Source organism: Danio rerio, chromosome 8, assembly GCF_052040795.2.
Source record: "Danio rerio strain M-AB ecotype USA chromosome 8, GRCz13ab, whole genome shotgun sequence".
Taxonomy (NCBI): domain Eukaryota; kingdom Metazoa; phylum Chordata; class Actinopteri; order Cypriniformes; family Danionidae; genus Danio; species Danio rerio.
In genome coordinates, this window is record NC_141028.1 from 9,345,563 (window position 1) to 9,362,500 (window position 16,938).

Here is a 16,938-nt window from a genome sequence, read left to right on the forward strand (position 1 = left end):
TGGGCGCATGCAGATGTCGTTTTGTTTGTTTGTTAGATTGTGAAGTGTTGATTTCAAATGCAGTAAATCGGTTAATATAACAATAAAACTTGTAGTAACAGTGCTCATAATTGGTGGGTGAGACAAAATTTTGGCTGGTGCTCCTAACTTTTTAAAGCAGTTTCGAACGGCCTAACAGCAACTCTCAATAAGAGAGAGGGAAATCTGCACTCGCGATATCTTTACTGCTCTATTCGTTTAACCTAAGAAATGTAATGTTTAGAACAGGGGTGTCCAAACTTTTTGGGCCGAGGGCCAGATGCAAAAAAAAAAAAAAAAGTTGTTTCGGGCCATATATTACATACATTACACAGACATGCGTATATATATATATATATATATATATATATATATATATATATATATATATATATATATATATATATATATATATATATGTGTGTGTGTGTGTGTGTGTGTGTGTGTGTGTGTGTGTGTGTGTTATGGAATTATTTTAATTTGTTATTTTAATTCATCGTCCAACTGTTTCTAGAAAGACTTTCGTTTTTAAAATCTTGAATCTTCTCTGGGCAAATTACACTTGCAACACTCATCCTTTATAAATTCTCCTTCAGTGAAAGGTTTCCAATGCTGTGCGATTAGCTGGGCTACATCATAACTAGCCAGCGTAGAATTTTCTTGCACTTTATTAGCACGAAAAAAACTGCTGTAGTTGAACTAATGATCCAGCTGCTATTTGTTTTACGTTTTGATCTCGTTCGGCACCAGTGTAAGAGCTGAAGGCCTGATGTTTTGTTTTATAATGTTATAATGTTTTAGAATATTATATTCCTTCATTACTGCAACTGATTCCTGGCAAATTAAACAGACACATATTCCACTGACCTTTGTGAAGAAATATTCTTTGCCCAAACGTGACTGAAATTTCCTGCACTCACTGTTGATTTTCCTTTTTCTTGGTTGTGCCATGCCTCGCCAAAACGTGATTATCAATTATGTTTCTTTCAGTTTGTTCGGTTCGTTTTACTTCATAAAATCCTTCCTTCCCACTGCTATCAGACTTCATAACGTCTCCCTCAGTCACTCACCCTTACAGTAATCTATGCAATACCTTGCTGCTCGCGCCATATATTACTTATTACGGGTTTTAGTGTGTGGAAGTCTGTGCATTGTGTTTTATGATGTGCAATAATCTACTAGGTGCAATTTTTGTATGTTTTTTTACTGGGTCTAAATATTTTTAGTGCAATATCATTGTTTTTTAAATGAGTGCTGAATCACTTTACTACTTGAAATATTTTATGTGTAATTGTTTTATGTGGAATATTATTGGTTTTGGTTAATATTATCTTCATTACTTGATATATGACTTAATAGTATTAGTTACCACTGATTCTTTTAAGTGTAATATCTTATATAATAGTTTGTATACTTATGTATACTTATGTTTGTATATAATAGTATGTATTGTGGCTGTTTCCTTTTATAGATTGGTTGGATTTATGTGACTTATTTCACTTATTTAATTTATTTATTTTGTCTTGTGGTTTTGTGTTTCTGTGTTTTGTGTGTTATGGCAGTCATTACATAAGCAATTTCCTGCGGGATCAATAAAGTTTTCTAAGTCTAAGTCTAATAACAGGAACTGCTGCCTAATTGAAGGCATGTAATAGCGACACCCGATGGTTATTTATTGAATTACGTTCATTTTTGTATAGCGGGCCAGATTCTATTAATATTCATAAAAAGCCTCGCGGGCCGCCACAAAACTGATCGCGGGCCAGGGCCGTAGTTTGGACACCCCTGGTTTAGAACATCACTGTGCCTCTCGCGATCTATTCTCTTGCTCATTCACTTTCATCACTATAATTTCCGGCTATTTTAACAAATTTTTGAAGATCCCGGAGTCAGTATGAAAATGCGGGAGACTTGCGGAGCTTCCGAGAGAGGTTGGACGAGGCACTAGATATGGGCGATCAATCCGCTTGCCTTACAGCAGCTCAAAACACTGGATATACAAAGGTTGCACTTGCAACAAAGAGACTATCAATCAGGCGAGTCGCACCAATAGACTGTATAAACAGGTCGCACTGCTTCTGTATATATTTCAGATGTTGTGACCCGAGTGACCACACATCATTAACCTCCTCACGTGTTATGGCTGCTGTAGGCTATGTATAATATACGGGTGCACACGAGAATCTTCCTCTGCTTGTAAGCTCATAATCAAGCACCTGCAATCGGTTCAGGAGATCAGCCAGATTGACGAGTACCGATAGAGTCATTAAATGTGATTATCGGCTGATACTGATCTGCGGCCGATTGATCGGACCATCCCTACTCTCCAGATATAAATTGTTGTGTGTTTCAATAGACCTTTTACGCACTTCCGCATTTTTCGAACGGAAATACGTCAATGTAGTGCATTAGAACTTCCTGTTATCATAGCGGCAGATACGAAAAATGGCAGAGTCGAAGAATCTGTTTCTGTTGTGTTCCAGGCTGTTCGTCTTCTAACCAAAAACAGCTCTACCTTTTATTTCATTCTTTTCCTGTGGTTCCAAACCTGAAACCTAAATGGATACAGGCGATCTGAAGAGAGGAAGGGCATAGTTTTAATGTAAAACAGGTAGCACTTATGTCTGCAGCCGGCACTTCGCTCCGGATGATTACAGTGGTGGCTGCGTCGTTCGCCGCCTGAAGAGTGGTGTTGTCCCGAGCCTATTCCCTTGGAACAACTTTACAGCTCCTTTGAGAAGGGAGTCAGTATATGACAGAACCTACAAACGTCAGTCTAAACAGCTATGCTGTGAAGATAGCGACACGGTGGCTAAGGCAGCAAGGATGGATCACGACTACGTGACACACCCACTTGCATTAAGGTAAAGTTGGTTTTATATTCACATTCGTTCATTTGGAAGTCTCTATATTATTTACCATGTTACTTTGAATATTCGATCGAAATTACCATGCAAACATGACTTGAAAACAACAATAACACTGGTTATTTGACTGTGAACAATGCTGTACTTTGATAGTCATTGGCTGCTAATATGATTTCGCTATTTAGAGTTTGCAAATAATATTTTAAAGAAATTATATTGTTAAAGGGAAAGTCTGAATGTGCAAATATAAAAGCAACTTTACCTCTATCCCACCTGCAGTTAAGATTGTTCAGTGTATTTAGCTAACGCTAGTCACCTGTGTGTACCGTTATGCATATCTACCTGAACAAATTAATGTTAATAATATAAGCTGTTCACGAAACTCAACTAATAAAATAAAATATATATATTTTTAATAATGAAACAATTTATTGCTGTGACATCTAGTAAATACACGAAGTTTTATCATACTAGCATGTGTGGAAGTATTTAAAACAAGTGTGTTACTACTGGCCCTGTGTTAGGTTCTACCCCGCTCTCCCCTATTTTAATTGCATGTTTTTAATTACTTATTTAATTATCTTCGGAAGACAACTCAGGCTCGCCGAAAACACTTTAGCTGCCTTTTCTCTGCCAAAAATACCGGAACTGGGTTTACACGTTGTTGACGTACTTCCGTTTTTTGCGTAAAAGGTCTATAGTGAAAATTGCAGAATAAGGTCACTGTAATAGGGTTTATATGTATACCTGCTCCTTCTCCAGTTTCTAAGTTGCTTGTAGCAGTGGTGGCTGTGTTGGTAGTGCCTGTCTCGTGGGTTTCACAGGGAGGATTGGAACAGACCATTTGCACGGTGCCATTCTGGCCTGCGCCAATACCAGATGAGGCCTGTGTCGGCGTGTTGGTGGTGCCTGTTTCATGCGTTTCACAAGGAGGGTTGGAACACACCCTTTGCACAGCACCACTCTGTCCAGCACCCAAAGTAGAAGAAGCCTGGGTCTGCGTGTTGGTGGTGCCAGTCTCATGCGTTTCACAAGGAGGGTTGGAACACACCCTTTGCACAGCACCACTCTGTCCAGCACCCAAAGTAGAAGAAGCCTGGGTCTGCGTGTTGGTGGTGCCAGTCTCATGTGTTTCACAAGGAGGGTTAGAACACACCCTTTGCGCAGTGCCACTCTGTCCAGCACCTAATGAAGATGAAGCCTGTGTCGGCGTGTTGGTGGTGCCAGTCTCATGTGTTTCACAAGGAGGGTTAGAACACACCCTTTGCGCAGTGCCACTATGTCCAGCGGCCATTGAAGACAATGCCTGTGTTGACGTGTTGGTGGTGCCAGTCTCATGTGTTTCACAAGGAGGATTGGAACACACCTTTTGCACAGAACCACTCTGTCCACTCTCCATATCTGTGCTTGATTGTGTAGGTGTACTAGTGGTGCCCATTTCACGCGTCTCGCAAGGTGGATTTGAGCAGACGCTGCCGGAGACGTCAGAAGTGTCTGTGTCACCGGGAGATTCGCTGGAGCTCACTGGCATCATTGTAGAGGAGATGGCGGCTTGGCTCTTATTGGAGCTCTGGACTGTTCCCGTCTGGTCAGAGCCCATGTTGGAGCGGGCGGTGGTGGAGGTGTATGTGGTGCCTGTGCGGAGGTTTTCTGGACGCATGACGCCTGCTTCGGCTCCACTCTCTGAGACAGGTGTCGATGGTTCAGAAGAGGAGGACGCAGGCGGCGATGAAGAGCCTGGTTTGCTGTTCACTGTACCCATTTCTGTGGAGCCCATATTACAGCTGGCAGTGGTGGCTGTGTTGGTGGTGCCCGTATCATGGGTTTCTGATGGCGGGTTGGTGCAGACCTGCTGTGCCCTGCCCATGTTTGCAGAGGCGGTGGTAGAGGTGTTGGTGGTGCCCGTTACGTGCGTTTCACAGGGAGGGTTGGAACAAATCTGTTCAGTGCCTATTTTGGAAGAAGCTGTAGTAGCCGTGTTTGTTGTTCCAGTCTCGTGGGTCTCGCAGGGCGGGTTGGAGCAGACTAGTGTGACGGTGGTGGCACCATCACCCGCGCTATCGCCAGCATCTACACCGGTGGTGGAGGGCTGTTCTGATGTGGGAGAGGCCAGGAAAGAGACGGGGAGATCCTGCCCAGGCTGGGCTTCAGCACCACTCGGAGTCGTGATCAGGGTTACTTGAGTAGGCTGAGATGCAGACTATAAAGATAAACAAACAAAGGGAAAAAAAAAACATTTTTGAGAAGGTTTACACTCTAATGCTGATACACAGGGCAACTTTGAGCAATGATGCTGGGCAACTTTGGGAAATGACACCATCAATGGGCAAACAGGAGACATGGGGGTAACTAACTGGGGCAATGGGTTACAGATTAGTCCTGCATCATATTGGAAATATATATATATATATATATATATATATATATATATATATATATATATATATATATATATATATATATATATTTTTTTTTTTTTCTTCTTTTTTTTTTTGAGAAATAGGTCTCAAAAATATTTTATTGAGTTCTTCCTTGCAAAAAGCTAAATTATCTGCCAGTAGAGCAAGTAAAATAATCTTGTTTTTTCTTTGAAATGTAGATATTTGGACAAGAAACAAGACAAAAAAAAAAAACTTTTTAGGGTTCCCACACTTTTTTTCCCCACACTTAAAGGATTTTACGCACCATTAATTTTTAATCAAGAACCTAATTCACACCCTCAGCATATGTAGTGCCACGAAAGTCCTAACTGTACTTAACATTTCACTTACATTTAAAATTTACATTATTTACAACAGTAATTTTCCAAATTTGGACTGTTTAAAAAAAGAAATGCTCAAAGAACTTGAATAAAAATTTGTTGAATTCACCACTGGTGATATTTAAATGCGGATTCGGAAATACTCGTATTCTTTGTCAGTGTTATGGTACGTGATATCAAAGATTTTTAATTTAGGAATTTCTCAGTTTTTGTTCTGTTTTTTTGACAATAAAGCAAAACTGTGGAAATATAACCATAAATTAAATTTTATTCAAGCAAGGGTTTCAAGCACTTGTGTTTGTTTTGAAGTAGTTTCAAGAAGCATGGAAACCCTGTTTTTTGCATAAATCATACATATTCCGTATAAATGCAGTAATTAAATGCAATTCTGTGGCTCCTCTTTAACTATAAGTCAGACTAAACATTGCATATCTTGCTATGTGACTATTGAGGGTGTGCACATTGCGATATTGATGCTGAAATGATACATTGTGCAGCCCTATTACAGAGACAATATTCTTTCCCATTTAAAAATAGCAAAGCAATATCGCTTTGCAAAATTGCCCAGCAACATCACCAAAAATTGCCCTGTGTATCATCAGCATAAGCCATTTCAATGATTTATAATAAGCACAGAGTAGACAAAACAGTCAAATATAGCTTTAATTGCATGTTTTCACATCACATCTGTTCAGGACAGTGAGCTTAAATCTAAACATTAGATTATTTTAATTCAGAGGATATTTTCAAATAGCGTATAACATTGATTGATTTATTAAATAACTATAGACTTTATATATGTGACTAAGTATCAGTAGCAGAAGCACAACATTTCAATTAGTTATTCAACTTAACCTTCTTTCAGCTATATTTTTAATATCGTGCCACTTAATATGAGCTAAATGTTTTAAAAATATTTACATAATGCAATAAAAATATGCAAAAGAAAAATAAGATGTAGTACAATTTAAAATGACAACTTGGATCCATAATATTCCATAACTTGGACAAAATATATGTGTGTAAAATTTCCAGACTTTCAATGTCTGCAATAAACATTTTAAAACTCTATGATATCTCATAAATGTCATGACCCGTGGGAAGCCTGGATTAATAAAGCCAGTCTGTAACACCATAAATATCTTTAGACACTTTTCACAACAATGCATCTTTGCTGGGAGATTAATGTCTTGTAGCTCCTAAAGAAACAGTTCACCTTAAAATGAAAATCACCTCATTATTTATTCTCGCTGGAAATTTAAACCATTATGAGTGTCTTCTTTTGAACATAAAATAAGATATTTAAAAGACTGCTGGTTGCTGGCACACATTGACAAGCAGGAAAAAATGACAATGAAAGTGAATGGGTGCCAGCTATCGTTCTTCAAAACTTATACAGAAGAAAGAAACTCAAGTAGGTTTAAACAATTGAACAAGGCGAGTTTGGGAAAAAACAACAACATACAAAATGTCAATTACAATAGTATGAAAAATCTTAATACAATTTCAAAGTCGAAACAAGTGAAAGGTGAGTAAATGATGACATTTTAAATTTTTGGGTGAACCGTCCCGTTTAATAAAGTAACTCACTTGTATTGTAGCGGTGGCGAGGTTGGTCTGGGCAGCAGATACAGTGATGGCTGTGGGATTGATCACCTGGCTGGATAAAGTGGCGATGGAGGCCAGTGTGGTGACAGGAGTCGCCAGGCTGGCATTAGCAACATTGGCTCCTGCAACGCTAGTTGATACAGTTCCAGTTACTGTACCCAGAGTCGTGACTCCTAATCAAAGAACGCATCATTAAAATACAAAGCCAACAATGCAACATCAACAAACAACATCTATACTGCGAATACACAGTCTGAATATTCTCACCTGTGGTGCCCTTGACGACCAGTGTGGTAACAGTTGGTTTGTCGGCAGACACAGTGCCTGGTGAAACCAGCCGCACACCACCCATAGGCACAGTGCGCAGGATGGTGCCGGGCTGCCCTGGCGCTCCCTTCAGGACCACCTGAGCACATATAAAATATTTACAGTCCTCTTACGGCCAGCTTCCACTGGTAGGTGTGCTTTTAAAACTTATATTTTATAGCTTATAACAGTTTCCACTGTCAACAGGTACCTAAAAGCAAACCATACTGTACCACTTTTAGGGTAACCTTTTGGAAGGGTACAGAAGGGTACCAAAAGGTGAAGCAAGACGCACAGCTGATTGCTATTGGTTTACAGAGATACGTCACTAGGTCGTGGACAAGCAGCAGAACGAAAACAAAGGAACCGCCATTTTTAAATACAAAGCTGAGACATCACACCGTAATAATAATAATAATAATAATAATAATAATATATATATATATATATACACACACACACACACACACACACACACACACACACACACACACACACACACACACACACACACACACACACACACACACACACACACACACACACACACACACACACACCTACATACATATATATAATAATGACCCATGGTCAACCCGAGCTTAAACGAACCTTGTTGTCGTCTTGATGAACAGCCACAAAGCCAAGAAGAAGAGCAGAGCTACCCTGTGCCTAGTAGTTGTTTTTAAGGCAGTTAATGCTGAAGTTGTTCATAAGCAGGAGCAGTTTTGTTTTCTTGCTTGCTTACTTTGGCATTTCCCTAATCAAGAATGACATCGACTAAAACTTTCTGCCATTGGTACACTTTTGCCAGTGGAAACGCAAGCCTGATAAAGATGACCCGTGCCAACCGGTACCGTCGTACTCAGTGGAAACAGGCCATTAAATCTCTCATTTAAAGTGGTTCTTTTAAGTATTATTGGAAAAAGAAATGCCAGAAATAGAATTTCCAAAAGGTGTTGACTTTGAAAGTGTAGCACCATGTTTATTTGACAATCAAAAATGCAGCACAGGCATTTTATGCATTTAAAAAAAAAGATTTAAATCTAGTCTTTACTATAATGTGATGAAACATTAGATAACAGCCTTTATTATGGGAAACAACTGTTTCTGATGCTCTATAAGCACCACCTAACGGCAAAAAGTCCATTTGTATTTACAATCCGCCTTTCTGGTGTTATTTTTTTCCATCTAATGCAAAATTCTACTTAAACAGACAAGTATATATTCAGTAGTCAACATTTCAAGAGGAACAAAAAAGCTTTTTCAAAATTATCCAAAGACAAGAATGGGTATTGTTCAATAGCTTTAGGAAAGGTTTAATCCACGTCAAATGCGAACTACTATATTTTCTTAAAATGAGTCTATGAAGTTTCAACTTTACATGTTATAAAACTCAGAAAGAGTGCTTGCTGATTTAAAGAACAATGCCTATTTGGACAATTTTGTGCTTTATAAAAATGTAGAAAAGCAGCACTACTGCTGGTTGAAAGTTCACATGATTTAAAATGACATTAGCTCGATGCAGAGCTTTTACTGATTTGAGATCAGTTGGGCCTCACCTGTGTGACTCCCTGTTGTCCTGCACCTGTCAGCTTAGGCACAGCTGTGATGATTTTCCCTGGAGTCCCTGTGCCAGGAGTAACAACCTTAGTGGTGATAATTGTGATGGGGGACTTGATGCCAGCACTGCTAGTCACGCCTAGAAACAAGACAGGAAATAATAACAGGAAATAATGTGAGCTTGCTAATGATGCATAAAAAACATATTTGTTAGTAAGAAATGAACGACATGAGCTTGTGCGATTTAAAACGCAGAAATAACAGGCTTGAGGAACAACTTGGATGAAAATCTCCTGATTGTATGAATTCTAACCAAACAATCAGATCAGAAGCAGACCTGTTGCACCTTGTAATGCAGACATGGGAATGGTCTTAATGATGGTGGTTCCTGGTTTGTTGGTGGTAGTTGGAGAGACACTGCTGATGCCCAGGATGGTGGGTTTGGTGCCAGTCCCTCCAGCCTGTGAAGTTGTAATGATTGTGGTTGGCTTGCCATCAGCAGATGTGACCAGTTTCAGGATGGTACCAGCAGGAAGAGGCGTCTTAGTCTAAGGGAAAAAAAGTCATGCATAAATTTCCCTTTCTTTAAATTAATAACACATATGTTTAGGCTAGAAATCCATGGATTTAAAATGAGCAGCAGTGCTGACCTGAATCAAAGTGACAGGACTGCTTCCGGCCTGTCCGGTGACTGCAGATGTTTGCACTGGTTTAGTCTGGACAACAGACATCACCTTCCCAAGGCTGGAGAGCTGAGAATACTAAAGGGATTAAGAAATCAACATTTTTATTTCAGAAAAAAGCTTGATCTGTTTTAAAGAGTAGCTTATACATATTTAATAACATTGCTTTAACACTTGTGTACTGTTCAAATTGACTACCCTTTCATTATGTTTATGACAATTGCCAGTTGACTTCCATTATAATGACATTTCTAATTGCAAAGCACTGACACCATATAATCATACATTCTTGATTATTAGTGATTTTCCCTGAAGAGGTAAAATGTGTCATATTTACTGTTGTTCATCAGTTGGCAGCATTACCCTTTAGATAGGCTCGTGCAAAAAAAAAAAAAAAAAACATTATGGTATTTATATGGAGTTCTATGAAGTAAAACAGCAGATTATAGTGCGTGTGCGTAAATATACTATGTCAGGGTTTCTGCAGGTGTAACAAAGTTACATTGAAGACTTTAAGACATTTTTAAGACAATTATGAATGAAACTTTAGACTCATAACAGGCTAAATGCGAACAATTTTTTCAAATAACCCAAATGGAAAAGATTTTTATTTGCCCTATCAGTTACAATTATAATTTAATACATTTATTAATACAATAATAATTTCATTATACAATATTTTTTAAATAGTGTAAAAACAAGCAAGCTCTACTTGTGTCCATAGACTTTTTTCTTAAAATAATAAAAAAAATTAACAAAACGTTTTAAAAGTTTTAAATACTACAATAAACAAAATCTATGCACAGCAATCTGTCCATGTTGGTGTCCTCAGCTGTAAATACATGGAGCACTTTTAAACAAATGTTATTGTAAGGAAAATAATTAAACCATTATGGTAAACAGTTAAAAATGACCTTTTAAAATGAAGTTTAAATTTTGTTGAGATGGATTGCTGTATGGATGTTGGCCAGATCGGGTAGCAATAGATTAATACATTAAGACCCGATTAAAAAAAGATTTAAGACCCACAACACAAAATTTCAGTAAATGTATGACTTTTTAAGGTCTAAAACTTAGAGATTTTTTATTTTCTCAGACATATCAGTGCACAATGGTCTTTCTTTCTCACATACAGACACACACTATACTCCATATATACCGTAGAAGGCAGAAACTAAGCTTTTTTTGCACTGCAACTGATGATCAACAGTAAAAATGAAAACTTTTACCTCTTCCCAACAGGGAAAACCATTAACAATCACGAATGCATGATTATATGCTGTCACGGCTTTGCAATCATAATATATATTGTCATAATGATGTCAATGGGGCAAAAACAGCCCCGAACATGGCTAAAGAGTAGTCAATTTGCCCAGTGTGTATTGTTGAATTTTTTTTAAATTCGCAAGCATTTTCCTAAAATATGTGGTAAAATAGGATGTCAAAAAAAGCATCCCATTTGCTGAAACAGAAAAATTTGTGGCCAAATTAAGATTCAAATATCACTCTAAAGTGAATTTATTTTCTGTTATTTCCTAAGACTATTATAAAACTAAAGTAGTATTACAAGTGATTATTTCATTATGTGTATACTTTACAGTCCAACAGCTAATTTACAAACACTTCCCCTTCACTCACATCTTGATTTCACAAATATACAATAATATCCAATCTCAAGTCAAATGCAGAACAGAGTTTTTGTAGAGCAAATTTACTGTGATCCTGAACACTGCAATAAGAAATGCAGCATGTTTATTTCAATTAAATCACAGGCACTTTCTTTTAATAACTGTGCATAGCTATAAAGCACTTATTATTATTTATTTTACTCCTATTTTAAAATCTAGCAGCCCTAATTTGATACAGAGAAAAAAAAAGTCTGCTGTTCTTACCAGAGCACCACTGCCACCCATTGTTATTGGGCTCTTGACAAGTGTTATAGTTTTGGTGACTCCACCAACCATGGTGGTAACAACTTGGGCCTGCTGGGCTACGGTTACTGTGCCGGATTTGTGCACAGTGATGATGGGGCGAGTCGGGGTGTTGGGGGTCGAGATGGCGGAAGTGCCGACCTGCGCTGCAGCTGTTTTTAGCATTCGAGTCGCAGGATTAGTAACCTGGAATGGAAAGTAGGAACAAAGACGCATTAAATCAGTAGACAGGACGTGAATAATCTGGATGATTCATGTCCAGAAGGATGCCAGAAAGGGAAGTTGATTATGGTTTTATTTTAGAACTCATTACACAAAGCAGCTTTTGCTGACCTGCAGGAAAACATCTTAATTTAATAATAATCCATTTTATCAGTCAGATGGTCTTTCTATTTCCTGAATATGCTGCACAGTACATACTGTTTGCTTAAAGGCAACCTATTATGCCCGTTTTAACAGTATGTATGTGAAGTTTTAACTTAAAATACAACACGCACTATTTCTTATAGCTTATTGAATCTACCTCTTTTATGCCGAGTTCAGACTGCATCATTTTAGCCCAACGTTATATGTGCAGCTGTTCTCTGCAAATGGATGTTGTTACATAAGTCTACATGTGTATAAAGTCTAAAGTGTATAGCAAGTAGTGATGTTTGTTCCACAATTACTATCAAATGTTCAGGAGATGGATTTGTTTCTGTGTCGGCCTGTTCTGGTGCACAGTGGTCTGTAGTGTCCACCAGAAGTTAATAGCTCAAAGAAGCAGTGTGCTGGGTGTGAGGAATCCAGAGGGATTTTGTCAGCCCTTCTGCTTGCTCTGGATAAGTACAGTTTTTGGAGAGGGTTTAGGGAGGGTTGTACCAGTGATTTGCTTAGCAGTCCGAACTATTCAATGTAGTCTTTGGAAGTCGGATTTGGTAGCTGAGCTAAACCAGACAGTTATTGACGTGCAGAGAATGATTCAATGATGGAAGTGTAGAACGGTTTCAGCAGCTCCTTTGGAAGGTTGAACTTTCTCAGCTGATGAAGGAAGTACAGACTCTGTTAAGCTTTTTTTTTGACAATGGAGTCAATGTGAGTGTCCCACTTCAGGTCTTGTGAGATGGCGGTGCCCAGGAACCTGAATGACTCCACTGCTGCCACAATGCTTTCCTTCTCCTGTAGTCGACTACCATCTCCACTGTTTTGAGCTCCAGGTTGTTGTGACTGCACCAGACAGCCAGCTACTTAAGGCTGATTAATACTTCTGCGTCAAGCGCACGCATATGTTACAGTGCAGCCTACGCAGGTCGCATAGCCCTTGCCGACGTGCACCTCTCAAAAACTGTTACTGAAAGTTGCAACAATGCATAGCGCTGATGAGTGCGGGTGGAGGTGAAAGCTGCGCGAGCCCACTTCAGCGAGTGTTTACAAGTGTGGAGTCCTATGACGAAGCTCCGGACAGAGACTGATGTTTTGTGTTCACCTTATGATTAAAGTTGTTGCATGTCCGTCGATTCCAGCCTCAAAATGAGTGAGTTTAAGCCACTTGTACATTAAGGTAGCGTACAGAAAAAACAAAACACCAGCAAAAAAAAAAAAAAAGACGACACAGAGGAACAAACACCTACTGCCAGGTAGCGTCTTAAGTGTTATTACAGAACACATGCAATGCGCAGAAGTATAAATGCACAGCAACAGGCAAGACAGGCGCCGTGGGGCACGCAAAAGTATAAACCAGGCTTTAACCTCCTGTCTGCAAGCAGAATCAAGTGGTGCTCACTGCAGAGCCATTTGGGCAGAGCTGAGCTCCAGCGAGGGGGAGCTTGAGCTCTCGTTCCTCCTTTCTTGCACTTCTTCTACGAGCGATGTTACTGGGGGTAGGGTTAGGGGTGGGGTTGGTGCACGCATTAAAACAGCTTATAGGAGGAGGAGCGAGAGCTCATGCTCCCCTCGCTGGAGCTCAGCTCTGCTCAAATGGCTCTGCAGTGACCAGTGTCTCACCAGAATAGCCAATGAGTCGCCAACACCCATGGGATATTTGCCATGCTAAATATCTGGAGCTGTCTGTGATTCAAATCATTGAATCATTCAATCATGCTGTGTGAAATGTGTTCAGATTGAAAATAACATCGGCTATCACCTACAGACAATAAGAGCAGCATCCACTAGTATGGCTATCTGCAGCCAGCGGGAGGTTGGGGAAGAAGTTAGACTGGCTTGTTTTGGGTTTATTTGGACCCAAGTAATACAGACAAAACTAGAGAAAATTTGGCAGGAGCACCCGTGTCTGTTTGACTTTTCAACTGAGCAATACCACAACCAGGTCAAAAAAGAAAAAAAGTTGAGGAGAAATTGCTAATTCCCTGCAAAAGTCAAATGAACAAATACGTAAATTTTTTATCTCGCTAAAGGCTTCTTCACCATTATGTTGTTGATAACAAAAAATATACTACAACCTCGCATTGTTTCCATGTCACTTCTCACGTGTGTTTGGTTGTGAGACGGAGTTTGCGGACAAAGACAAAGTTGTCAGCAATTCTCCTTTTGTAAAGTCATGCAGTGTGGAGTGTGGAACCCCTTGTCGCCGATCCATATTGCAGTGTAAACACAGCAGTGAGGAATGCTAGCCCAGATAGTAATGCAGAGTGAAAACATCTGTGATGTGACTACTTTAAAACCGTGCAGTCTGAGCTCAGCATTAGACTTTGATCTAATCTGTGCCATTTATGTGACTGTCGCTTTAAATTCAAATGAGATGGTGCTTTTTCAAAAGAGGTCGGAGCTACAAATGCCTATGCATCAACATGGTGGCAGATTCAAAACAGGACTAAAGTAATCTCTGTGAAAAACTGAAAAGAAGCGCATCCTAAAACTCCACATATATTTATTCCTCTTAGTCGCTGACACTATCTTCAAGCAGGTGAAATCTAATGGCAGAGGGCTGCTTCTCACTCAGGGCTGTTTATTCTATTGAGAGATAAATTATCACTCTAATGGACAGGGCTTCCCCCTCTCTGATGACATGTACAAATGGAGAATGTCAATCAAAGTGTTTCTGCATGAAGAAATTTGTACCATGAGAGACTGGATATATTCACACACTGCTGCCACACAACTGTGTTTAAACCTATTATCAAAGTGATTTTTGCGTCCTTTAGAAGAGTCCGATCATGCAATCCGACACGTACCATAACAGGTGAAGCTACTTTGACAGTAGCTGGCAGAGTCGTGGATCCAGGAGTCACAGCGACGGTCTTCACAAGAGTGGCTCCGGCTGGAACATTTAGCACAGTAGTCGCGGAGGAAGGTGGGATCTTCTGTGTAGCGGCTGCAGCTGCAGCTAATGCAGCCATGCCGCTCATTTGAGGACTGCTGCCGATTGGCTACAGACCAAAACAACAAAGGGCAACAAAGGGCTTAAGTGCACATATAGACCAGACACTCTTTGAAACTCCATGTTCCAGAGATTCAGTAAGAAAAGCAAATGTTTACAAGCGATCACAACAATTCACATTGAACACACAAATATTGCACTGTTTTCCATAAATACTTCTTTTTGCGCAATATTGTACTGTACATCATATAGTATTTAGATTATGTGTATAGTCAACTATTTATAGTACATGAATAGTTTTAAAAAATTTTCAAATGCCCAGCCTTTTGTTCCTATTTCGATTTATGTTTATTTATGTAGTTAATGTATTTATTCAGATTAAATATGAATCATCTTGTAAAGCCTTTAAGCATATTTTAACATTAACTAATGCACTATTAAAATCCAATATTGTGCTTGTTAACGTGTGCTTGATGCAACGCGAATTAATATGAGTAATCTTTAACGAACGTTATTTAACTTAAATAAACCTAACTAAGGTTTACGAAGATGAATAAGCACTGTAATAAATGTATTACTAATTGTTTGTTCATGTTAGTAAATGCATTAACATTAAATAATGGACTATTATTTTAAAGTGTTACTGATTTGTTTTTAATGTTCTTGTTAACCTTTATCGCCTCGTGCATTACTGACACAATGCTTGAAAATGCAATAAAATGCTTTTAAATTACAAAATGCACTTCGCCAATTTAGCTTTTTCTATATATGATAAAAAAAAGCTAAAAGTAAGCCCACTTGTCTGATTCAAACATTATTAATGAACCTTTAAAAAAAGTCATTAAATTATTATTAATAAAGTTCAGAATCATAGAACATGACAAAATACTTCATTGCAATTTAGTAATGATGTTAAACTATTCTCAAACTTGCTTTCATTCAGATTAATCATGGAGCCCTAAAGGAAGATTTACATTGACAGTGAATGTCTTCATACCGTGCCCTGTGTGCTCTGCGCAGGAACAACCATACGAACACCTGCAGGAAGTGATGTCACCGTCACTGGGGATTTTGCTCCTGGTGTGGCCTGACGCACAGTAACGACTGAAGTCCCAGGGGTAGAATGAGGCGCTGCCACCTTAAGAATAGCTGTTAATGAAAACAATAATTGATAAGTTATTATAAGCAAAGTAGAATCACAAATATGAATATTTCTCTTTACAAGAAGCAGCCTGGTGCTGGACCCTTGTGACAAGACTGTGACGACGTGTTTTAACAATCATCTACATCTTAAATCCTTGATTTATTTATGATTTAATGCTATATCAGCAGCATTGGATATATTAATGGCAACACTTGTAGTAAATATTCAATGTATAATTTACAATCATAACGGTTTAATAATCATTTATTGTGGTGTAATCATTTAGTGTGTATATGATAAATACTCTAAAATTGCTCCAAAAGGCTCTTAAGTACTTGGAAATTATAAATATTTAGATTTAATATGTACATTTATGAAGCTATCCTTCGTATTACATCATCTTTTTATTAAATTACAAAAAAGTAATTTCGAAAAGCGTTTCTAAAGTAGCGTCTATGGGCGGGACAGTGAATTTGACATTGTACTCTCTTCTGACTGCTGTTCAGTTTTATGCTGGGTTCACTACAGACATGGCATGAGCGGATAAATCACGATATTCTTGCGTAAATAGACATTTTGAGTTTACTTGTTTCATTTACGCATCAAATTCGCTTCAATCGCACGTCAAATTTACTTCACAATAGGATTCGCGTCATGGGCAGCGCTTAGGTCTGCAAGGTGACTCTAGCTTTGTTGCTAAATGATTAACATGGATTTTATTGAGATACTAGGTGTGCTTTA

The 16,938-nt window shown here is 38.7% G+C and overlaps 1 protein-coding gene and 1 long non-coding RNA gene across 6 annotated transcripts in view; both read right to left on the reverse strand.

Annotated features, from left to right (window-relative positions):
• Positions 1-16,938, reverse strand: part of hcfc1b (host cell factor C1b) — a 58,285-nt gene that overhangs the window by 23,654 nt on the left and 17,693 nt on the right. For 3 of the 5 annotated variants that reach the window (NM_001128537.1, XM_087263633.1, XM_087263635.1), the window contains 9 exon segments: positions 3,633-5,085; positions 7,237-7,427; positions 7,522-7,660; positions 9,123-9,262; positions 9,461-9,671; positions 9,774-9,884; positions 11,699-11,923; positions 14,908-15,102; positions 16,051-16,202. In NM_001128537.1, the coding sequence (NP_001122009.1) occupies positions 3,633-5,085; positions 7,237-7,427; positions 7,522-7,660; positions 9,123-9,262; positions 9,461-9,671; positions 9,774-9,884; positions 11,699-11,923; positions 14,908-15,102; positions 16,051-16,202 (2,817 nt within the window). 5 annotated transcript variants of the gene reach the window in all.
• Positions 951-3,310, reverse strand: LOC147842561 (uncharacterized). Its single transcript, XR_015497595.1, has 2 exons — positions 1,641-3,310; positions 951-1,038 (listed from the first exon to the last, which is right to left on the reverse strand). It is a non-coding gene; the product is annotated as an uncharacterized LOC147842561 (long non-coding RNA).